Source organism: Thermobia domestica, chromosome 9, assembly GCF_964235325.1.
Source record: "Thermobia domestica chromosome 9, izTheDome1.hap1.1, whole genome shotgun sequence".
In the NCBI taxonomy this organism is placed as follows: Eukaryota; Metazoa; Arthropoda; class Insecta; order Zygentoma; family Lepismatidae; genus Thermobia; species Thermobia domestica.
In genome coordinates this window covers 210,529,308-210,554,869 of record NC_137462.1, presented here as the reverse complement: position 1 = coordinate 210,554,869, position 25,562 = coordinate 210,529,308, and the positions used below count along the sequence as shown (strand labels likewise).

Sequence of the window (25,562 nt, the reverse complement as noted above, 5' to 3'; positions counted from 1 at the left end):
CACAAGACAAATCCAGCACTTGGATATTTTAGCTCGAGTAGTGCACTTCATTATCCTCCTACAAAAATTGTTGGCTTAATGCTTTAAAGTTAATATTTCGGGTGCTTCCATGTCATTAATATCTGAACGGACCACGAGGTTGGTCTGGAGTGCAAGGTTTGCCCGGGTCAGATCGAATCTGAGAAGAAAGACTCAGACCAAGATGACTCAGACAAATGTCGTGACCCTGTGATCCGTTACTCATGCGATCATTGTTATAGGAAGTTGATGCATTGATTTCTGAATGAAGAACTGATAAACAGATCTTATCACGATTTTGAAAGTCAGGCTAACTGAAAACAAAGCATGGTTATGATAGGACAGTTCACTTTCTGTATGAAGATACCGAATATCTTAGCATAGAGACTGGACTCTTCCGAAAAGAATAGGACTCTATCAATAAGTTAGAATTTGAAGTGTGTTATTTGTTCGAATATTGAGCATATTATTATTGTTTTCCTTAGATTAATCAATTAGTTACTTCCTCATCAGCTTTATTTTTATTTATTAGAACTAAAGTTAAGAAATTATATTTGTTTTCCTTGTATTTACGATTATTATAGGTTTCAATATTTCACCTGATTCTGAGTATGAATTTGACAAGACAGCATGTTGTTTGTTTTCCCTTAATTAATTTCTACACTTAAGTTTCTTTTGTATGCTTTCAATAAGATTTTTGGATTTTCTCGCACTGACATCAAATTGAAAATGTCATTATGTATGAGCATCGAATGAAGACATGTTATGCGAGTTTCTTGTTTTCTTTACGTTTTCTAATCACGTCTTGTAAAGCAAAGTAAGAAAACAACGGAGATAATTCAGACGTTTCACACTGTTGTCCGAAAGACAAATGTCTTATTTTTCCCTCTCATTAAAGTTTACAACTTTTGTTATTCTATTCTGGACATGATATATATTGAATACAATAATATCACTACAATATGATTTCCTTGCTTCGATGAAAAATTGTAAAAGTAGCAATGCAGAAACCTATCTGTCATATTATTTATTTCTAATCTTCAAGTAGCTTACTAATCTATTTTTTCTATTAGCAGTTTATAGACGTGCTAGGATGTGTTTTTATTAAGTATGATAGGTTATTATAGCTAGAACTGAGAAACGACTACAGGAGATGATTGACAAAAAGAAACACAACTGTAGTTATAGCTTCTTTTTTATTTTTAGTCTTTTTTTTTTTACCTAACCACATTATAATTATTATATTGTTCTATTAATTGCTTTCTCACAAATCAACTACTATAATCAGTTACCAAAAGTCTTGCTTTGCTTGCAAAACATTGAAGCACAACCTTTTTTGTCTTGTACCTTCATCCTTATCCTTACCACCGTTAAGATGAATATTTATTACTCTAAACTTAAGTCCTAGCGAGCTATGGATTAGAAATTATTTTATGTATTTAAGTGTTTGAAAGTAAAGTTTGTAAATAAAATGTTAGAGTTACAACAATGGTGACACATTATTAGCAAAACTGCCCGTTGTATGTGACAACTGTTTTAGACTTAATATTCCACACATAGTACCAAAAAGCTTAATGGGAGAAACAAAATAAATACTAAAATTGTTTAAATATTTTGAAATATACGCTCTTGAAAACTGTTAGGCGCTATGATGAGTTTGTGGTCAATTCTTTACCTTGTAAGTCCGATTTCTATTCTATTTCACATACTATCAACATTCAACAACCATTTAACGATATGTGCAACCTTTTAAAACAGTTCGTGTTCGACGCATATTCCTAGTTTTAAATCTTAAATGTGCTTACTTATTACGAGAGCTTAAGTTTGATTATATAATATGTTTTAATACTTGAACGACCGATATTTTAATAAAGGAGCATAGAGAATGTTAATTGTACAAACGGAATAGAATGATATATACCGGAACTTCAGTTCGTCTTTATTTACCTCTATTCACAACAATGCACACGGTAGTGTAGTGTAAAATGTCTCACCTATCTCTCAATATCTCTTTGCATAATTATTCAATGCCTAAGATCCACCGAAGGGTACTGAAATTCTCAATTTTGTTCCATCTTGCACTATATACTCGTCTATACATCTATAAAATATATCTTGTGTGTTTGCACATGCTCACAAAGCCAGCTACAGACATAAACAGTATGTGTACAGCAAGTGAATCACTTTCCGACCCAAACTTTAACAATATTTCTATTGAAGTTATTCAATTAGTGCAGAATAAGAATCAATTTGAACAGAGATCATTTCAGCAAGCAAGTGCAAGAAAATTTGAAATCATAATGAACTCGAAACATCAAAATCGGAAGTCAATTTGTTATGTCTTACGACGACATAAATGTTTATAATGGTACTTTTAATTTGATGTTATGACATATAACTAGATAAAAAAAATAATTGGCAATTCGTTTTTATACCACATGGAGGAGACCTAAACAATGAAATGGATTAAAGGATCTTTATCTAGAAAAAATTACAATACCTTCTGCCGGAAGATTTCAACCATAAGTCTTTCCTGTGGGTCTCCTGTTGGCATTAAAAGTCACATTTAACGTGGAACATCTTACACTAACAAGAGATAAGATCCAATTGAGCAGTCATCTATGACATATTAGAAACCAAGATCTGGGTTGAAATACATATACATATTTTATGGATGTAATTTGAAACTGGAGCAAGAAATTGATTGCTATACTTTGGGACATGTGGTGGCTCATTAAACTGTTTATGGGGACTCAATTAGATCTTATTTTTATACTGCAAAAAAGAGTAAATTTCTGAGTGCATATTAGAGAAAAAGTACATCATGCTTGTTATAGTTATGATTATTTTGAACATGATTACGTATTTTGGAGCATTGTGAAAGGCGATGATATTAAAATGTTCTTAGTATTTATACCTGAATATAAAGAGAAAATGAAGACTTTTTTAATTTCAAAACATTGAACAAAATACGTGAACTCAATGACATAAAGATATTAACTTCGTTTAGTAAACCATTGAAAATATTTACTTTGTTTTGTAGAAGAAATATGTCTCTAGACTAATAAAGTTAATACAAGAAAATGAAGCTTCAGAAATAATATCTATAACGGAGGATTAATTCTCATGCTAATAAATATTAACCCACGAAATACTATTTATGTATTGATCGCTATGTTCATAACTATGTTCATTATGTCCGTAGTGTATTCGTTATTTTTAGAATCAGTGGAGCCGCTTTAGATATTCTGTTAGAGTTTTGCACTTAATATGTGGCACAAAATTTATCTTTCACTTTTAATTGGTAGCTCGTCACTACACTTGTGTATTAGTGTTACTTTGACGTGTAAGTCACAGAGTAAAAACCTCAACACACACTAGATAGACCCAGGTTGTCGATGCGATATTTTGTACATTGTGCATAACACTCTTTTTAGAAATATATTAGGTCTACATAATACTTAAATTTCAATATTGATATCATGATTAGTTTAAACATGTGGATCCCAGGTTATGCTGTTTGTCCACGCTTTGTATATGCGTAATGTTGAAAACTGAGTTGAACTACATATAATTCCAAACAAAAATTTGATATGATGGTCCGAGTGCTCTATTATTATTATTATTATTATTATTATTATTATTATTATTATTATTATTATTATTATTATTATTATTATTAACTATAAATGGGTAATTTTGTAGTAAATATTTAAATAATCGTGAACCACTGAAACAAGTATTATTATTGTATATCGAATTGTAACCCTAATACTATACGTTTAAGAGTAGAAACAAGGCCTTCAGTGCATCTGACCGTTACGAAGGAATGAAAAGCATATACTTGCAATAGCATAAGATGAATATTAACAGAGTAACGTTTTAATATAAAATTCATAGGCTCAGAGAATGTACATGAGAACAATGTTAAACGCTCAGACAACTACAATAATGAAGCTCGAAAATTGCGGTACTTTATTCTATTCAGTATCAACTTGAATTATTTTATTTTTTGGTTTAAACTGGCTTCTTTCAAAACTGTTTTTAAGTTCATTATATTTTCTTCTTTCTAAGCTATTTTTCTATCTCACTTAACTCTTTTCAGATATTTTCTATGAATACTAATGGATAAAGTCATTCTTCATATTCTAACTCTGAAAACATAAAGTGAATATCCTAACTTCATTTCAGTACTTTTTCCAACACGTTTTTTTTTCTCGCTAATGCATCGCACCGCAGTATTTACAAAAGAAGATTTAGCTCCATTTTTCTCCTTTAACTCGTTAATTTCTAAGGAGTTTTCTGTCAATGTGGCAAGAAGTTACAGTCGACCCTTTAATTATTTCAGGAGAAGTCTGCCTTGAAAAATGAATCAGTGTTTCAAACTATGTATGAAGATAAACACTAGTCTATCCTACCCAAGAAAAGTATAAAATATTTTTGTATATCAAATATAACAACTATAAATCAATATTACAATTTCAAGTATAACAACATCCATATTAGTATCTGTAATGCAATATTTTTTTATTCAAACACTTGAAATTACCCGTAATCTTTAAGCCTATAAACTTGGAATTTTGTGCAAATATTGTTCTTAAAACTTAGAGCACGTTATAGATTATGTTTTGAGGAATTTGTTTTTGGCACGGGAAAGTATTTAAACCTACATACTTTTTAATTTTGTGGGTTCAAAATAATTGTTGATCCAAATTTGATTTCACTGAAATTACGTAAACGGCATCTCTGTTTACACCCTTAGGTGTCAAATTTCGATACCTCTATCTTATCGTCAGCCTGGGTTACATGGGTAATACTTATACAAAGTTTGATATTCTTCGCTTAATACTTTCGAAGATCCAATGATTGCTAATAAATAATTCAATCCCTCTTCAACCCGCTTTAGGAGTTGAATCTCACAATTTTTCATCTTCTATACAATTTGAGTACAAGAAGATTATTTCTGTAAAATTTCAAGCTTCTACTTTTAAGTTTCGGAGCTCTAAAATGAAATTTTAAGTCTTACATCCCACACTTAGCCTGCTAGGCTAAAGCAAACGGTTATTATGAGAAATAAATGAAATGGTGGAATGAAGAAAGTGAGAGGAAAAGGGAGAACCCTGAGAAAACCCACATATACAGTTTTTGTCCACAATAAAATTCACTTGGTGAGAGCTGGGATCGAATCTGGGACCCCACACACCAGAAGTGAACGTTCTACCAGTGAGCACTGGATACATCAGAGCTGTCAAATTTCAAGCAGGAAATATTAAATTTTAAACTTCATTAAAGGTAATGCATATTGAGTGAAATTATACATTGTTTTTCTTCAATTTTTCAATCTTTCCGAAAAGAAAAACAAGAAAACCTTTCCCTCGTCGGTTTGCAATTGCTAAGTTTTCTACAGCGTAGAAACTTTTACAACCGTATTCACATTGACACTTATGTCATACTCATCTGTTGATGTTTGAACGAAATAGTCTTAACCTTCGAGCGTCTATGTACGTATGTCAGTGTAGTAATACCAATTTGGCAGCAAGATATTTTGTATAAAAATAAATATTAAGCCATCACTAACATTGTTCGTTTTAATACTCTTTCAAAAACGTTGAATATGATTTATTCATGTCGTCTAAGGTTTCTTAGAAACTACATATATAAATTGTGCATTCTAAATACTGTATATTTCATATGGATGTAATTAAATTGCTATTGGCGCAGAAAGTCTACTTGTTGTTCTTGCTTTTGTAGTAGTTTTCTTTTTATGTTATTATTGAAACTGTACGAGTTCGAATTTAAAGCTAGTATTGTCACATTATTTCACATGAATATGAAATTAAATTTCCGTTTCAAGGAAAAGCAATTCACATATATTTGAACATTTCTTTCATTGAATTAAGTACTTCAGGATTTGGTCTCTGTATTTTCCTCTTGACTTTACTCATTTCAAAATAACAGAGGAACAAAGTGTAACATAGCAACTGAGCTTCATAGCAGTGCAATACTTGAAATATTTTTAGCTGTAAATGTGAGCAGGTCGGAGAAAGACAATGGTAAATGCTACTTCCGATGAAGTTGAATTATTAGGTTCATAAGTTGGGATCGGGCCACAGAACAGTATGTAAGTAGTTTAATTATGGAAAAATGCCTGTTAATGGCAGAGGAAGCTTGTTTGATTTGTGTCATTACATTGCATTGCATGAGAATATCGAACTTTCTTTTGCAATTTATTCAAAAATTCGGAAATATGACATACCATTTTCTTCCCCAGCCCGCTCACATAATTTGAGTACTCGCAGTTAATTGATAGATGGTAAAATTACGCTGAACTAATGTAGTGGTATAAGCACACTAAAAATTATTGTTCCCCAATCCTTTGAATGATGTTAAAAACTGGAGAGAGTGAAACAACACATAACTCAAATATAAGCGCCATCATTTTTTTAAAATATCTGGGGTTAAAATTCTTTAGGAACGTTTATAAGTGCAAAATCTGTTTTTGGACATTAAAATTATTTTCTTATATCTGTTTTTGTTTAGCCTAGTATTTTATTTTTTATAATAGATATTTTAGCACATAATTACAATAACATTTTGTCTATAGAAGTTCTATTATAAATCGTTCTTCCGTTCAATACACCGTATGAAAGTTTAAGCATAACATTAGTCAGGACGGAAAGAGGTACTACCGGTTACTCTATCTGGAAAGTTATTCTAACAAGTTACTCGTTTTACTGTCAGTGATGAGCAGTTGATGTGCTTATATTCAGATAATACAGTAAACGGACTCTCAAAACGATGGAAGTTTTTGGGAGGTTCTTTTATTTGAGAGATGTTTAAATTCGAGTGAAATATGGTAATATTTTTAAAACATGCACGTATCATCATTAACCATACAATAATTCAGTTTAAATATTGCATTTCCAAGTTCTCTTGTTCCAAATGTTGGAGAGAAAACTGAAATCACTATTGTTTTGTTGCTGTGGACGTAAATCATAAATAAAACTGTACCTAAAATAATATCTTTTATTGATTGTTGTTTCATATTTGAACGAGTTTTTCTTGTCCGTCCTAATTATTTGTTTATTAAGCTACTTGTCTTGTACTTTGTCAATGTATTTTACTAAGAATCTTCAATTTCTTCATTTCCGGAAAGTGTACGAATAGACTTTTAAGTTCATTTTGAAACTTCTAGCTAATTGTTTCCATTACCGTCCATGGAGGTAATTAATATGTAACTATATATCACCATGTTCTCATTACATATATTAGAGTAAAACAGCTACCAGGGTGTCTCGGAAGTTTCCAACCAAACACCGTGTGGCAAATGAAAACCCTGTAGGAGAGACTTTACTCTGAACATACTCTGAAAAATACAAAACATTGTTCTCTGTATGGATACCCACATTTCCTCAAATTCCGAATCACTCCTTGGGCCTTGAGTCGAAAAATACTTACAACCCACGCCGCACATGGTCCACATTGACGAATGTTTTACGACAAAGGAAGTGCCCGTTGTACGCAAGAAATAATAATCTGAAAGTGTTAAGTCAGGATTGTGTGTTAGATATGGTAATAGTTCAACACCTTCGAAGTTAAGGATTTTTCCTTGGCGACAAGTGACCTATGACAGGGAACATTGTCCTGCTGCTCCACAGATGTTGCTTTAGTGTGGATATTTTTGTGATACAATTTACACTTTCGTTCCAGTTGCACAAAGTACAACTCAGTGTTCATAGCAAGACCATAAGCAACAAATTCCCGATGCACGAGACATTCAAAATTCCCCATACACTAAACATGACTGTGTTCCAACAGCCTTTGTTTCACCATGGATGCTGCGTCTGGTCTGGGTTCAGCTATTGATTACTGTTGTCTGAAGTCCAATAGTGAACTCATTTTTCGTCTAACCTTACCATTCATTTAATGAAACGCTGATCCATGGGACTGCTTAACAGTGCTTTACACATTTCCATCCTTCGTTTTAACTGCTCAGGAGTGAGGTCGTTGGGGACAATTTTACATCGTTTGTACACCTTGCCAACGGTATGGTTGGGATGGTACCTGCCTCAGCAACCAACATACAGATGCTAGTGCTCAGATTTGTCTCCACAGCTTGACATACAGTATCCATGTTGGAGATAGGGGATATTCTTGCATGATTTTTTTTTTTCTGGCAAGACATTATAATCTGTCAACTTTTTGACTCACCCTTTGTTGTATCGTAACTCAGTGTATGTTTCCCGTACAGATGTTTCGTACTGATTTATGGGGAAAGTATCTGAGTTAAAACTCATCAGAACGAACTTACGAATAAGTGTTCTTTGCCACTCCATATTTCAGAGCAGAAAAGCTCATCCCACGAGACTAAAAAGGTCATTAATGAACATATACAAGGGAAAAGATTCCTCTGCACGTGTGCGTATTGATTGTTATATTTCTGTCAACCACTAGTGTTTCCAGAGTGCCCAAGCTTCGTATTCTGATATGGCAGGTAACTTATGGAACACGCTGTATTTGCTTTCGTGTATATATGTTCTTCATAATAATGATCGTTTCTAATAGTGACATTTCCTACAAGAGAAAGTGTGTAATATGTTTCTGGGGAGTTATTGATTGTACATCTAATTATGGTTAGCTTTCTGATTAGAAGTTTACTAGAATAGAATCTATGTTGTAAACTTAATACCGGTACAGATAAGTTTTCAATGTATATGTCAGTAATTTGATATATTTTCAAGAACTTTTTTAGCCATTTATCTTCACCATCAAGAACTGGCAAAATTAAAGACAAGAAACTAAAAACAACAGCTTTCTGCCGTGGAAATTTATACTTTAATCCACGTTACATGGAGGAGGAAACAAGATGATTGCTCTTGTTCAAGAATGTAATTCTTCTCGAGATAAAATAACACCCTTTTAGAGTGAAAACCTATACCTAACTCAGTGGTTTAAGAAGTTGGAAACATCATTGCCGCAGAAAGTAAATCTTGCAAATTCTGCCACTTTAAAATCCAATCTAAACAGTATCACTATGAGCTTAGTTTCTAATACATTACTTATCTTTCTCTAATCACTTAAAGCATACTAACAAACTCCTGAAGTTGAGTCCACGTTGAAATTTGTTGGTAAATGTATTTCCTTGCAAGAGGCTTCCCAACTGCATGCAGCACGCCACACATTTCCTTGCAAGTGGAGTGTATCTAGGACAGTTAAGTAGAGTTATCCGTCAGTTATGAAGCAACTAGGACCTTTCTAAAGTGATGGAGAGGTCTTACTATTTTCAGGAATACTGACGAAAATAGTTCTTTTTTTTACAATGGATGGTATAAAGTTAAACTAAACATTTCTCAATAATATAAAAGTAGGACGGATATCAATGGGTCTAATCTATCTGTAAAATTTAAGGCAGCAACGAATTAATTTTCTGTCCCCCCCTTCTCTGTCTCTCATTGGGTAATTTTGTGTTTATGTATGTATGTGTGTGCGTGTGTGTGTGTGCGAGAAAGAAAGAGAGAGCATGTTCATTGTATTTAAAGTAGGAACATCCTTGTTGTGTCTCGTTAACGGATACACAAAAATTTTGTTTGTGGGAGCAAGAGTATACGAGAATATAGCCACTCGCGTATATGTGAAAAGTACTCGCTTTAAATTGAACTTTGACCAAGTCAGTAATAATAATAATAATAATTGTGCAGACACTAAGAAGTATTATTCGTCTAACAAGAACTTCGGAAATCATTTCATTTCTGAATGGAGCGTGGCAAGATGCAGTAAAAGTAAAAGCAGGACTATGAGTAGTTCCAGCATTCCACAAAGACAGAGACTTAAAATGTGTACACTCAGCCATGACCGAAAGTGATACCTATGGAATACACTCACTCATGTTTTACCTGTGAACTGAATAGTGAATGATTTGTGTTAGTGCCCTTCTTGGAGCACAACTGTTATGCAAATGTGATGCATAAGATATTGTAACTGTGCCATCCCACATCATCATCCTAAAATTAATGTTTTAAGGCATCTATATTAAAATTTTTGCAGATGTAAGCGTAGAGAATGGAACACCCTGTACACTCTTCTCATATGGATAGTTTTGCACTTCGTAGTAGCATACGCAGAGAGATGTTTCCAAATTTGGACCATTGCTTATATAGTAGGGTGGCCAATGCAGGTTTATGGAAAGAAACGTTTAATTGTGTTTGACGTCTTCAATTATGTCAACTAAGAATGAAAATATATAGTGAAACTACCTCGAAAAATTACTGTATAATGTCTTCTGTGTTTGTGAATTACATGACTGATCCATTGCAAAGTTATTGTTGCTAAGTTAAATACAGCCCATATAAATTTGGTGGAGCCTATCTACATTGTATCCACAGTATAAAAAATATATAACAGACATTTCTGGTGCATGTTATTTAATTGTACTTTTAAACGTAAACAATTTCTGATTGAATGTTGAGTTATCCACCCTCAAATATGTTGTCTTATGTTAGCACTGGTACAAGTATCACAGTTTCCGTCGTATTTACTTTTGCTTTGTTTAAGTAAACTAACTCAGCTTGTCTTTGACTGTTGACAGATCGTCTCCATGACGTTAGGTGGAAAAGTTGATTTAATGTCCAAATATTGAACAAGAAACCCTAATATGAACTTTTCCATTGTAACTTGGTTTAGTGAAATGAAATTAACAATCCGATATTCGTTAGGGAAACTCGTTATCTAAAGAAAAATCTAGTTTAATCGAGATGAAATATTCTGTTTTATTTTCCTTTTTGGTCTGTGACATAATCTTCAAATACAGAATACTTTATATTAGTTGCAATCATGAAAGTGTATATTAATGCAATTATTTGGTGTCGCAAAATAGATACGTATTTGTGGGTACGTAGTCTAGTGATTATACAGTCAAACTCCATATACTTATGCACAATCATATCGTTCCTTTAACTTGCATTGATTATAATATATGAATTCATGATCAAGTGTTAAATGCAACATTACATGTTTTTTTTATAAACTAATAATTAGCTCTTTTATGGACTAGTTCACTAACGGCTCTGACATATAAGGTGTTGTTCGATTGAATTGTATGCATTCAAAACATTGCTTTTCATGAGCGCTAGTATGACTTGTATCAAGTGGAGCTTGATATCTCTCAATTCATGAAGCTATAGCTCCCAATCGCCTCGATAATACTGGACTATGTTCAATTATAGCATTAGATAGCTTACAATCAATTAATACATATCATTACTGTAATATAGTTTTATATGTAATTCTTGAAGAGTTAAGTGTTAATCTTCAGGAAATTAGTACTGCTATGAAATTAAAGAAAAATTGTTTTAGAAGAAAAAAAGTATCCATAATATGCTACTAGATAATAAAAATTACTTTGAAACTCAAGTTGATGAGCTTTGTTGAATTATTGTAAACGCATGGTTTGCAATATCGTACGGCAGCATCCAAAGTTCCATCCTCTATGTCTCGCCACATTGCAATCCTTCTGGATCCCCATGATGATTCACCCTGCACAGTTAGCGTTCGTGGTCACTCACTTGTAAAGCGTTCATCTCTGGTGTATGGGGTCCTTGGTTCGATCCCAGCTCGCGCCAAGTGGGCTTTGTTGTGGACAAACACCGTATGCGTGGGTTTTTCTCGGGTTCTGCTTCCTCCCACTTTCCTCATTATACCATTTCATCCATTTCTCATCATCACCGTCTCCTTTCGCCTAGCGTAGGAATAACGTGGGACGTAAAATTTTAACTTACATTGTTTTCCTTACTTTCTGCTAGTCTTGGGGCGCTGTCAAACATTGCCGTGTTATATGTCAGAGCCGTTTGTGGCCAAGGCGACAAATGTAATCATTTCATACTTGTACCTGAACATATATGATTGCTAGATTCAGGATAGAAATCTCAGGATGCATGTATTATACATCGAAACATCACTTCGATGGTTAGGAAATTGATATTTTTGCTCCTAATCAATTACTATACTGATTTGTTAGGAACCGTGTTGAAGAAACACAAACGGACGTTTAATATGATTTAGAATGTGTAAACTTGAAGGAAACTGCAGTTTTTGGATCAAAAGATCCAATATATTTTAATCTAAAATTTTCTTGTAAGCCTTATATTTGGTGTGGCCATTCACCAACTATCACTTAACTCAGTATGATTTGCTTATTCCGTAGAAAATATGAAAACTCGATTTAGGGGCCTCTGAAAATGTTTGTGGCCCCTGATCCTAGATCCAATATATTTTTTCAATAAAACGTTTTCTTGTACGCCTTATATCTGGAGAACTACATATAGTGTAGCCAAACTCAAACTATCAATTAACTCAGTACGATTTGCTTATTCCGTAGAAAATACGAAAACTCACTTTAGGGGCCATTCAAAAATTATGTGTTCCCTAATCCAAAAATTAATTATTGACCAAGATCACAATCTTCTGATCCATTTTTTGTTATTTATTTTATTTTATTTTCCTAAAAAAAAAGACATTCTCGAACATAAATTTTTCATCGAAAGTAATATTTTAAGCATTTCAGTTTAAGAAATAATTCTTAATTATTGTAGCTTGTATGAAGCATCATTTTTAATATGTAACTAATGTAGTTATAAATACTGTGATAATAATTTAAATATCTGTAATTTGTATTATTGTTAGAATAATTTTCTTCTTAATATTCGAAGAATTAATGATTAATACGATAATTGTTAGTTATAAATTTTGCTGAATAGTCGTTCATTATTCGAATAACCATTTAAAGATTTTTTTATTATTGAAATAATTGGGTTATTCGAGGAAGTATCCAACAATTATTCGCATTTGAAAATATTCATATAACAAATCTCACGTTTATCCCTGAAAGCTGGTAATAAATGCATTTTGTTCGTCCTATTCAAAAGTTATGGAAATATAAGCAAGGATGGAGGAACTATGAATTGCTTGTTCTTCACGAGACGAGATATCTCGTAAATTTATTTTGTATAATTATTAGCATGAAGGATATGATACAGAAAATTAGTTTCCGCTCCTGACATATTCTTCTTCCTAAGGTAATGACATTCCTGTGCACTCCAGCCACAAACCATTTCCATTTTGATTCATGGAATTATTCTATTCTGTGAACATCTCGTAAGTGTTCTACAATTCTTATTAGGTTGCTTATACTCTCCGCCTTTACTTTACACTATTTAACCGAACAAGACTACAGAAAAGGGCAACACACAACCATTTTTATTCGACACACTTTTTCGTCTTATTTGCCGTTTTCACGCCAAATTATCTGTGGCTATCTGAACTGACGTATCTCACGTGACAGCAATGTTGGCACTATTACTTGTCCAGATTATGATCATTGTTAAAATATTATTATTATTATTATTATTATTATTATTATTATTAGTAGTAGTAGTAGTAGTAGTAGTAGTAGTAGTAGTAGTAGTAGTAGTAGTAGTAGTAGTAGTAGTAGTAGTAGTGGTGGTGGTGGTGGTGGTGGTGGTAGTAGTAGTAACTTAAATATCTTATTGCGTAAAGAACAAAATCTCTTATGTCTTCAACTACTTTTGCTGTAAGAATAGACTGCTTCCAAAACTAACTTCATTTTCTGCACTGACACGATAGTATGCGAAAAATCAGTGAAATATCTACCGAACACACTTATCAAACACATTGTAAAGCATTAAAATAAACATGTAGAACGAAAAAATCACATATATCTGCACTTTTATCTTGGTACATGCTGTCTTCTTCAGTAAAATGACTGTTTATTTTATTTCAATACTAGCAGCGTTCACCCCGCTTCGCTGCGGTCACCCCGGAACGGAATAAACTTTGTTACTTAGATAATTTTTACTTTTTCGCTTTCAAGTGATATGATAAAAACCATAGAAGATTGCAGTAAATGTTAACATTATATCGCTTGTCATTTATGTTAACCCGCCGAGTGACACGGTCATGCGGGTTGCATATAAATACGTTTATTTTTACCTATGATGAACTAACAAAGGATTTGTACGTTATGGACACTTGAATGGTCAATTATCTCAAGACACTGGTAATTAAAAATTAAAGTGATATGATAAAAACCATCTAGGGTCCAAATCCTAATAACCCCCCAAAAATGAAAGAAATTGGTTCAGCCGTATTAGCGTGATGAGGGAACAAAGGATTTGTGCGTTCTCTTTTATATATAAGAATACATTAGGAATTAAGAATTCGTTTTCCAAACATACAGTGTGTTTAGTGTAACAGTTTTCAGATTCATTTTGATGTACTTTATGTTTACTATGTACACGCAGCACAGAGTAATCAGTCTTTGGTACTTAATTCCTTACCACTTCAGGTTTTGATCGTCAGTTCAGATTGAGTATAAAGAAAAGAATTGACCCCTGTACTGAACCGTAAAATCATATGTTGTAGAAAAGCCTTATCTAAGACGATTAAATTAGAGCAATAATAGACCATATGGTAAGTGTATGGTAATATGAATATTTTGGCAACTTTATACCTACAAATGGAACAAGCAGGACCATCCAAATTTACAGATTTATATATTTGAGTCTCAGATAACGTTTACCTAATTTAATTTAATGACAATTCCCAAATTTAAGGAGTGGTTCTATGTACTTCTTCCAAATTTTGGGAAGGTATCATCAATCTACTCATGTTCTATGAAAGAGAATAGACCCCTGTATTCAACATATAATCATATATGGTAGTAAAGCCTCACCAAAAAGAATTAAATATGTTAAAAAAAACTCTGTAATTTACATTTTTGGCAATTTTTACCCATAAAAGGGAACAAGATGGAACATTCAAATTTTCATGCATACAGAACCGTCCAATACTACCATGCCGAATTTTAAATGTGGCAGTTTCAAAGTTTAAGGATGGCAGTTTCGAAGTTCTAAAACTATGCTTATTTTCTCATAGGTTCATGTGAACTTTTCCTCCTTTTTGGATGCGAGAAATCATTTCTTACAGTTTGTCGGTATAATTCATTAACACTCTGTACACAGAACTCTCCTTGTGATATTGAGTTTAAAAAATGAAACAGTAAAGGAATAACTCAAAAAACATGATAAATGTGACTTGTAATACATTTACATTGATATTAATACTTAGTTCGATATTTAATGATGTTTACGTGTTTTGCAGCTCTAAAAGTTCTTGCGTTATGTCACCCAAATCTTCGTGTTTCGGTAGTCATAACTAAAAGATCCGTTGATCCCGAGAATCGGATAAATGGTTTGTCAAGTACCTTTCGTGGGTCTAGTTTAATTCTCACTGAGAATTCATGTAGTTCAGGTATAATTTGAATCTGTAGGAATCATACAGCCTCGGAGCTAAAAAGGTACAATATAGTCCAATTTAAGGTAATATAGTTTTTACTCGATAAAGTGTAGCAGTATTCAAGAGTGCTCATACCTTAGTCATTTCTTACCTTGTATTAATGTACTTTGTCATTTATGCATACAGAGTATAAACAGAGATCCATTTTGTCGAAGCATTTTGATTGTTTATATTATGTTTGTTTACGCATAATAAATCATCTATCTTAACCATAGCTCAACAAAGCATTCAATAATCATGGCAGTATCCATGACAACGACACTGTTTATGTTAAGCTGAAGAAACTAATGTAATTCAATTATACTGTAAAGAAAAGTAAAATGCACAAATGTCATCACATAATTTTAAGTACTAACATGTTTCTTGATTCTTGAGTTTAAAAAGTTACAATTAATATTAAAACCTATTTCTTGTTTATATTTTCAGATTCGATTCTATCTACATAAACTTGAGTATCATAAAAGCTATGTGGAGTTATACTTGATTGAACTTATTCCAGGCAGTCACCCAAAGAGAATAAAATTATGGGACGAACAAGGCAACAAAGGTGATATTTGGGTGAGAAAATCCATTCCGCTTCCACCTAATATAACACACGAGTAAGTATTATCATAATGTGTAATCAAAGTAGATATATTTTTAATTTAAATGTATTAACTATGAATGAAGAACCATAATTAAGTTTTAACTAAGATTCAGGAAGGGTATTTTGACTCAATACTTTCGTTGAATTTGCTGTTAATTTTAGGTTTTTTTTTTTTTTTTTTGCCGAAATGGTATTTCTGCACTAACTTTAACAATTTTATTATATTTTGTAAGTAAATATACCACTTATAACATCATATGGCGTAAGAAAGTATTTTAATTTATAAACTAGCAGCAAGAAAATGTATTGCATTTGTATGTGCCTTTCATTTATTAGACCTGAATCTCACTCAACATCAAGCTGAGATGCTTGGTCATAGACTGAGGGAATGAGATTTTCAGGATTCCTGTACTGACATTCTATTTTCTAAGGAAAAATACAAGTCCCTTTTGTATTTGTATAAAGATAAATAGTTTCACCTGGGCATAGATTTCTAACATATACTTGAAAAATGAAGTTTTTTATCGGCTATTCTAAACTAAGCCTCATACCATTATTATTAATATTAAACGGAAACACTAAACCATCAATACTAATGGCATATTTTATAGACATTCAGGAAACATATTACATCAGTGTTATTAGATATGAATCATTATTACAAGTTTTGTTGGTAAATTAATGGTTTAAATGACATTGGTGTATTACTAGAATTACAGGGATAATTAAAAAGACACTTTTGTTTCCTTTGGTTCTGAAAAGTAGGCTAATTGAATCTTACTAGTCTGTGAAAGACTGACTCTGAAATAACTTATACAGCAGAACATCACAATGCTAAGTATGATTCTTTAGTAAATCCTAATAAAGTTTTGCCTTCTACTTTCTCTACGTATAAAACTATACGTAATGAAATATTTCGTTAAAGTCATTGACAGCTCGACCAAAAATTCACTTAGAATGTTCTAACCTAAACTTATGCCCGATGACTTAGATACTGTGTGCAGTGAGAGAAAAGAAATGTTCCACCGTGGTGTTCACTAAATGGAATAAAGTTTTTAAGATAGGTTGGATCCTCATATGATGAGAGATCACTGGTAGCTTTTAGTTAGAGAAAATTAAACTCAAGAACAGAAGGACGGAAATGTAAGTTATAAAAAAATGTTAATTTTTATAATACCATATATGATGCTACATATTTTTTGTTTAGTATCACTACAGATGTAAGAGCATTAATTCTAAGATTTTTTAATTATAAAAATATATTTTTAAACAATGTTGGTTTAATGTACTAAATGACAATTTTATGTTGATCAAAATTGTAATTTATAACATGATTTCAATTTCACAGGGCTGCAAATTGAAAAAAAAATCATGTTGTTTTTTGATTATAGGTGAACTTAATTCTTTGTTCCTAGCTGATTACGAATACTGAATTCGTTTTTCCCTGTCACGTAAGGTTTTCTTACAAATCAATGTCAAAATTTGGGGAATTTTTCCGTATTCAATACTGCTTTATTATACCTTATTTCTTATCTTCTATCAGACTAAAGAGCTTATTGTGTTAAATAACTGAACATATGTTATGTTTAATGTGAATGCAGACAGGCAAAGAAAAGAATGTAAGATCCTCTACACATAAGATTATTACATATATACATATAATATGGAAATGTATACGTTGTAAAATTGAAATCAACACAATCATATAACATACTTATTTTTCACATCTTTTTAGCACGCTTTCTCTTATAAGCTTTCCTAATTTTCTTGTGATTTTCTTCTGAAGTTTCTCTGTGCAATGTCCAACAGTAGTCAGCCATCATGCTAACACTCTAAAGTCCCTGATACCTTTTCTCCATATCCCTCATGTCTTGTTGGAACCGTTCGCCTTGTTCTTCACTTAATTCTCCGAGATTTGGTGGAAAGTACTTATCAAGATGAGAATGCAAAAGATGCAACTTGAGATTCATGTTGCAACCCAGTTCTTGAAATTTAACTAACATATTCTCAACTTCTCTGTAATCGGTACTTTTGTGGTTCCCCAGGAAGTTCACCTCCACGCTTTTAAATGCTATCTAAGCATCCCTTTCAGCATTAGTCATTGTTGACTCGAAGGTTTTGCCCTTCATTAACTTCTGGGCCAACGAAGACACCTTCTTTCACTTTGGTGCATGAAAGTGAAGGAAATTTGTTGCATATGAACTTGAAACATTCGCCTTCCTTGTCGAGTGCTTTAACAAATTGTTTCATCAATCCTAATTTTATGTGAAGGGGAGGAAGTATAACTTTCTCAGGACTGACTAAATTTTGTTGAATGATGTTTTTTGATCCCGCGTTCAGTGTTTTCCGTAATGGACACTGTTTCCTTCCCCAATGGTCATTTCGTGCCCTACTATCCCACTCGCAGATGTAACATGGCATTTTTTATACCCACCTTGTTGCCCAAGTACAATGCTCAAAATCTTCAAATCTCCACACACCAACCAACCATATACCTCGTACTTAATTTTATTAAGAATAAATTGCACATTGTCATATGTTTCTTTCAGTGACACAGAATGAGCAATAGGAACTGAGGGGAACTTATTTCCATTATGTAACAGAACAAATTTTAAACTTATTTTATTCGTCAATGAATAACCTCCAATCACTAGAAAGACAAGGGAAATTTAACTTCGTCAACAAACCAGACACATCATAACAAAACACGACAGAACCTTCTTTTGAGAAATACTGCACAAATTATTTTTCCCGATGTCTGTACCAGGAAAATGTTCTATAGCCAGCAAGTTATTTTCATTAAGTTTGGAACCAAGAAGTTCACCAGATTCTTTAGACAGATTTAGGTCTCTAACTAGATCATTGAGCTGGCGTTGAGTGAGAGGTATAGGATCACGAGATCCGCTAGGGGGGTTGTAAACTTCATCTTCTATTTCACTATTTTCCACTGAATCACTGTACGATTTAGGATCACTTACAAACTCAAGACTTGATGGAGGTGTCGGAACAGGCAAGTCTAGGCCGTGCAGCACAGGTCTCATTGCTGAGGGAATATTGGGACCCACTATCTTTGTCTTGTCGAGTATTGTGTCCTACAATTTCACAGGAACAGAAGTAGAAATCGTCGCTGTGGTTTTTGGGTTCTCTCCACACCATTGGTATTGCGAATGGCATAGATCGCTTTCCAGTGCTCCAGTTCCGTAATGACTCCATACAAGATCTACACACATTCTGTGGAGCCCATGATTTATCTTGATCTCCAAGTTCCATATGCAAGTATGTGAAATTGCTCTTCCTACAAAATCTGTAATTTTCTGTCTCTGTTTGCGTGGAACAAATTCACCACAGATGTAACAAAATAAATCTGGTCTATTCTTACAACCACGAGATGCCATGGCAACACAGTATTCAACGAACTACAAAACAAAACTAGCCTAACTTTCATACCATTGAAGCACATCTAAGATTTGCGATAATTATATATGAAATTTATTTGAAATGAGAAAACAAATAAACATACAGGCAACATTTTAGTTAATTTAATTAAATTAAACTTCCTTACATTTAAAACGCATTCATCTTTATTACCGCTTGGATAATTTCATCACGTACTGGCGTCAATGCACGCTTAATCATGCATACTGCAATCAATATATATAAATCGTGAATTGTAAGAAGTTCTTACGTGATATGAGAAAACTAGTGTCACTTTCGGTTTTGGCATGTTCAAAAACATATAAAACACCCAAAATTATGAAAACAACAAAACCTATGCGGCCGTGTTTTTATTTAGTATATTAAAGAAAGCTCATAATGTCAAAAACAGGTATATTTATTGAGTCGTATTCAAGTCAGACTAATTTTCCGAAAGTAACATTAGTTTATTCGTTAATTCTTTGTTGTCTTATCTGTAAAACAAAAGCATTTTGTAATCACATTCCATAGCTAAATAAGTATATTTGTGAAGTGGTTGAAATTATGTGTCAACAAAATTTATTAATTTGTATTTTTCATGCGCATCCAATTTGCTTCCGTTGTATAAAAATGTTACGTGTTAGGAATTTTAAATTGCCACTTTTGTGCTCAGAAGAGTCGATTTGCCTAAAATGATCTACTTTTGCCCATTGGAAGACAATAAATTTATTGACTGGCGTTACTTAACAGTAAAATACATTACTATTCGTACTTTGAAAGATACTTGCTTCTTCACCACATAAAATACTAATATAAAGAAATATTAATATATATATACACGTGTGTGTGTGTGTGATATTTAACAAAATTTTGTATTTAGTGGCTACTTTCCGAGTTTACCATTTCGTCAGAAATAGCGTAGTAGTTTTATTTAGAAAAAAAATCAGAAAAATGGATAGGAAAGGTAACGAACTAAGTCTTAATTAAGCTGCCTTAGTAAAAATCGGTTCAAACTAGTCATACTTTCTCACTCATTCGTCAGTTGTGTACCTCCTACTAACCTATTACCTGCTGGAGATGACACTTGATCTTATTGGGTGAATTAGATTAATGTGACTTGGTTTGATCCTCTTTCTATGTGGAGACTCCATTAATTGAGCTGTAGGTAGAAAATAAAGACAGGTTGGTGAAAGACTAAATGTGCCTTGAAAATGAAGATGGAAGTGCGAGAATGGATTTACTAGAATCTCTCTTGTGTAATTCGTGATTAGAGACGTGGAAAAGACCTAGAGAGAGTGGAAGGCGAAGATAGGAAGGAAATAGCAACTAAAGCAGAACGCGTGAAATTGATTCCGAAGGATATCTCTCTGCAACAAACACCCTTAAATCTAGTCTATAACAGTATTAAACTTATTTAATAAATCAACTACGGAAGGAAACATTCGTTTATAATAAGGTGCATAAAAATGTTTCTATTACATTCCTATGCTTGTTTAAACTTAAAATATTAGCCTTTTGTTGGAGAAATCGTAAAGTTAGTGCTTATGATTTTAATTAAATATCTTAATACGAAACGTCAAAAACGAAGGCCGACTGGAGTAAGTTGTCAAAGTGAAAAATTAATATGTAGGTATTAAAGTATATAAGCCGAATATCCGTTCTTTAATACATTTGAGTGACTTACGTCATCTTCAATATCACATATATATCTAAATATCTAATGTGGTTTTATAAAGTGTTGCTCTGTAGAATTCTGAATTCATCTTTCCCAAGTTATACAAAAATCACGCTAAACAACGATAAAGATAACAGTAATGGAACTAAACATACCATATCACATTAGTGATTTGTGGACAGTGCTTTGAAAGCAGGGATTTTCTTAATTTGTTGTCCGTCAATCTGCACTTATGAAAGAGCAATGAGGTGGAAAGATAGTTAAGATAGTTCCATGATCATAGAATATTTATTTGTGAAGCAAAATTTCCATTTTTAGTTTTTAGTTATGAACGAACAAATTAAATCTATCACAAAAAATGACATTAAAGATGGTTTGAAAGATGTACGCATACATCAATTAACGGATAATTATCACGATAGAAAATAGCTCTTCGGTAAGTAATTCAAACCGGTAGTGACCATACACCATTACTTCCGCCACATTATCTACAATTTATCAAACTAGCTCAAACTGTGTTAGTTACAGTGACAATCACGCCATGTTGAGATAGCTGGTTTCCTTTTAAATAATTTTTATCTCCGCATGATCCAAAATTATATGTAGATTTATTAAAATAATCATAGATCAATACAGCAAATGCTCTTGCAGACGAAGCATACACAGCAAAATATTCGAAGAAATTAATCATATCATCGAGGAAACGCAGCTCATGTTACGACCCGCTTATAGACCATAACGCTGTATCAACACCCGGTTCACGGAAAACAAATGTCTTTGCTACTAACTTACACATCATGTTCAATCCAGAACTCGGAAAAGTTTCGGAAGAGAGTCAACCACACAGATTAATTGTTCAATAAAAATCAATTCTTTATTTGTTTCTTTATTGACGTTTAACGTCCATTTTCAGTATCGAGGCTATATGAGACATAGATTAACAGTTTACGATGGAGTTCAAAGGACCGTAATGCGTTGAAATTTGAATGTTCTCCCACCGAGAATCAAGCCCGGGACTATGTGCGCAGAAAGCGCCACATATTTTAGCCCCTACACCAGCAAAGAAGGATAAGTGATTCCTGTGTTAGACATTTACAAGAAATGATATATCTACAGTATTATCGTTCCATTCACCTAACATCTGGGAAGAATTTCTGAAAGATTTATAGTTCGCAGTTGTAATATTCACTTTAATATTTACGATCTCTTAATATTACGTCAAATAGAGTTCTACCCTCAACGCAATCTTCCGGATAATTTACTACGCTCAAATATCTTACCGGTAGGAACTTTCATTGTGTATCTTGCTATCTGTTTGTCACGAGGAAATTATTAGATCGAGCCTCCCATAGTAATAGAGTTTATACACTCCATTTCTTCCAACCAACAGCGTCCTATGAGCGTCTGATATACTACAGTTTCATTACAATGGAATACATTATAACTCCGTTAATGTCAGTCTATCTTATTCGGTTTTCCGCTTTGAATGAAGCCAAGATTCAGAATTGATCTTCATTATTTTATGTATTATTATGTGACATAACCAACGATGTATTATTATTATGTGACATAACCAACGATGTATTATTATTATGTGACAGAACCAACGATGTATTATTATTATGTGACATAACCAACGATGTATTATTATTATGTGACATAGCCAACGATTCGTCTCAGCATCTGGACCTACACTTTTGTGGGTGTTACTGCTTTTCTAGCCGTAATACGTCAATACTGGTAATCACGACAGCTACAACTTGCATTAAATTTATTTTCTATATGGTGTAATTGTTGCTACCTACGACAAATAATAGTGAAATGTTGAATGCCTTAGATGTTCAACCATCACAAACAAGACGTCTTATATAGTACCCAACCAACTACTAAAGAATATTAAAATCAAAAGAGCACTAGTATAAAATATTTCGAAATTATGAAAACTGGAAAATGTTCTTTCAATATATTAAAGAAATATGAAATCAATTTGATCTTTCGACGCGTGTGGCACACGCAAATACAGCTTGGCTTAATGATGGTGAAACAATATTTACATATTACAATATCATGGCTTATGACTCGGATTCCGCAATAAAGTTTCTAGCTCAAACTGTTTACTTACATGACCATGGATTTTTTCACCTGTTACACAGAATTTTCAAAGTGAGCTCCTAACGTGAACATAAAATGGTAGTTCCAAACATCCCACTCTCTTTCATCCAAATTGGCCTTGAATGGGAAGCCTCGAGAAATGCTAGATAATATTATTATTTGCCTCATCTTATATTAACTTACTATCTCACTGATCATCTCAACTCAACCACATCTTCCAGTTTTATCATCCACACCTCGTTCTTCAATTTATTCATCATTTACAGAATAAATAATATCAGTCATTTATCTTTCAATGTATTATCATTAGAGTATTTTATACTAAGTTACCGTTCTCAACAGACGGTAAATCCATATAATTTCTTTTTAACTATGTGTATGTATACTGTGTATAGTCATTAAATGAATTTACAAATAAAAATAAAGAAGTATAAAAATAGCGTTTATGATAGATGAAACTATGGATTATTCACCTAGATTATTTCTACATTGCAATCAAAACTTTGATTAATACCATGTATGTAACTTTTATTTTCATCTCATAGTTCTTCTTTACTATTAAACGTTTCTTTGCAGTAGTTTTTATTTAATTTTATCTTTTTAAATAAGATAATATAAAAATTCCTTATACAAGTTACTACATACTTGCAGAATGTACAATATCTAAATTTCTAACAAAGAGAGAGCGTAACCATCCACGGAAAACTGAAGGAAAATAGATGTTCTGTTCTGGGATTACTCATGTATTCAACAACTTCATGTAATCACCCATCTATCCACAGGAATATATACTCGTAAAATCTACAATATCTAATTTCTAACCAAGAGCGAGTGTAACCATTCACGGAAAATTGAAGCAAAAAACATGTTTTGCTTATGGGATTATTCATGTTTTCAACAACTTTATGTAATCACCCAACCACCCACACGTATATATTTATATATTTACAGTCAGTGTATTTTCAAACTAACAAGTTTGTTATTTTGTGTATTTTGGTTTATTGATTGATTGAAATATGAATACCTCTTCAGCATCGCGTTAGAGATGTAGTACTTTTTTTTATCATGTAATGTATGTGCTTTTCTTCTATAGAAACGCAAATTTATTAGGATACTTAAGCTTATTAAAAGAGACCAGACTTATAAAATAAGCTTCTTGTGTGTTTAGGAAAGTCGTTTCTGAAATTTCCACTCAAATAAGGTCTAACTCATTAAATGGTATTATATCTATATTTGGACTTTATCATACCAAGTTCGAAAAAGCACAGAAATAACAGCCTGACTTCGTAAGCAAACGTACGAGTATTGTGCTCAGAATATAATTTGCTCCTCACCTCCTATTTCATTAGGCAATAATGTTAAGCTTTTTTCTAGTTACTTTTTTCTCTCTTTCGTCGTGAAGAGATGGATTCCCGTATAGTTAGAGTATTAATTTTAGTTTTATGAAACATCTACCCTATCTTGAATCTTGTGTCTCGGTGGTACTAAAGAGAAACGATATAAAATTGTTTTTCATCGGCTAAGAAGAGGTTTCTCATAAATACAGCTCGATGCGAGTATTTGAAGAAAATCATTCTAATTTCCATTCATCCATGAGAGTTATAGTACAAGGGGTATATATATACTGAAAAATGCCAAGCTAGTTAACATACGCGGAATAGCAAGGAGGGTACAAAATAAACCCAAATAAATTTTTATTGTGATACGTGTTCGATTATGAGAATATTATAAAATATTGTTTAATGTATCTTTTAAAATTTATTTGGTAAATTTAAAAACTAAAAACAATACAAAAGTATGTTCAGATTAAAAACAAACTGTACACAAAATGTTACATTATATTTCCATGACATTTTCAAGACTCGAGAATTTGAAGTTATCATTTCGTTTCCACGTTGGTACTTTTCTCACATACGGTAGTTAGGGGACATTTCAACATTCGGGAGATTCTGACATTTGTAAGAAGTTGGCAACCCTGGTACAATGCAACTATAGCGGGAACGCTACAGGGTAGGTGTTTGTCTTCCGGCTACATTGGGAGCTACTGTACAGAAAGGGAGAAAAATATTGTCGAATTGTGAGGAGTTAAAGAGTTTATAACTAAGATAAGTTGCAGTTTTTGAACGTAAAGACGTATGTATGTGTTATAAGATTAATAATGCGAAATTAAGGGCTAGCTGACAGGTATGTTTTCCGAAGCATAAAAGTTATTTTGAGTGAAACACAACATACCTCGGGAATGCAGTAATGGTACGTGAATGGACAATCCGCCCCAGAGTGACAGCTGCTGCCTTCTGTTGTATGTGGAGGCAATTGAGGGATATTTCGACAGAAGTTCTTGGCAAAAGCATCCTGAAAGACAACGTCGGAGCGCTTCTGCATTTTGCT

The 25,562-nt window shown here is 32.8% G+C and overlaps 1 protein-coding gene across 1 annotated transcript in view; it reads left to right on the top strand.

Annotated features, from left to right (window-relative positions):
- Positions 1 to 25,562, top strand: part of Alk (Anaplastic lymphoma kinase) — a 1,262,077-nt gene that overhangs the window by 777,242 nt on the left and 459,273 nt on the right. The window contains exon 8 of the mRNA XM_081725826.1: positions 15,814 to 15,986. Coding sequence (XP_081581952.1) covers positions 15,814 to 15,986 — 173 coding nt within the window. The remainder of the gene's footprint in view (positions 1 to 15,813; positions 15,987 to 25,562) is intronic.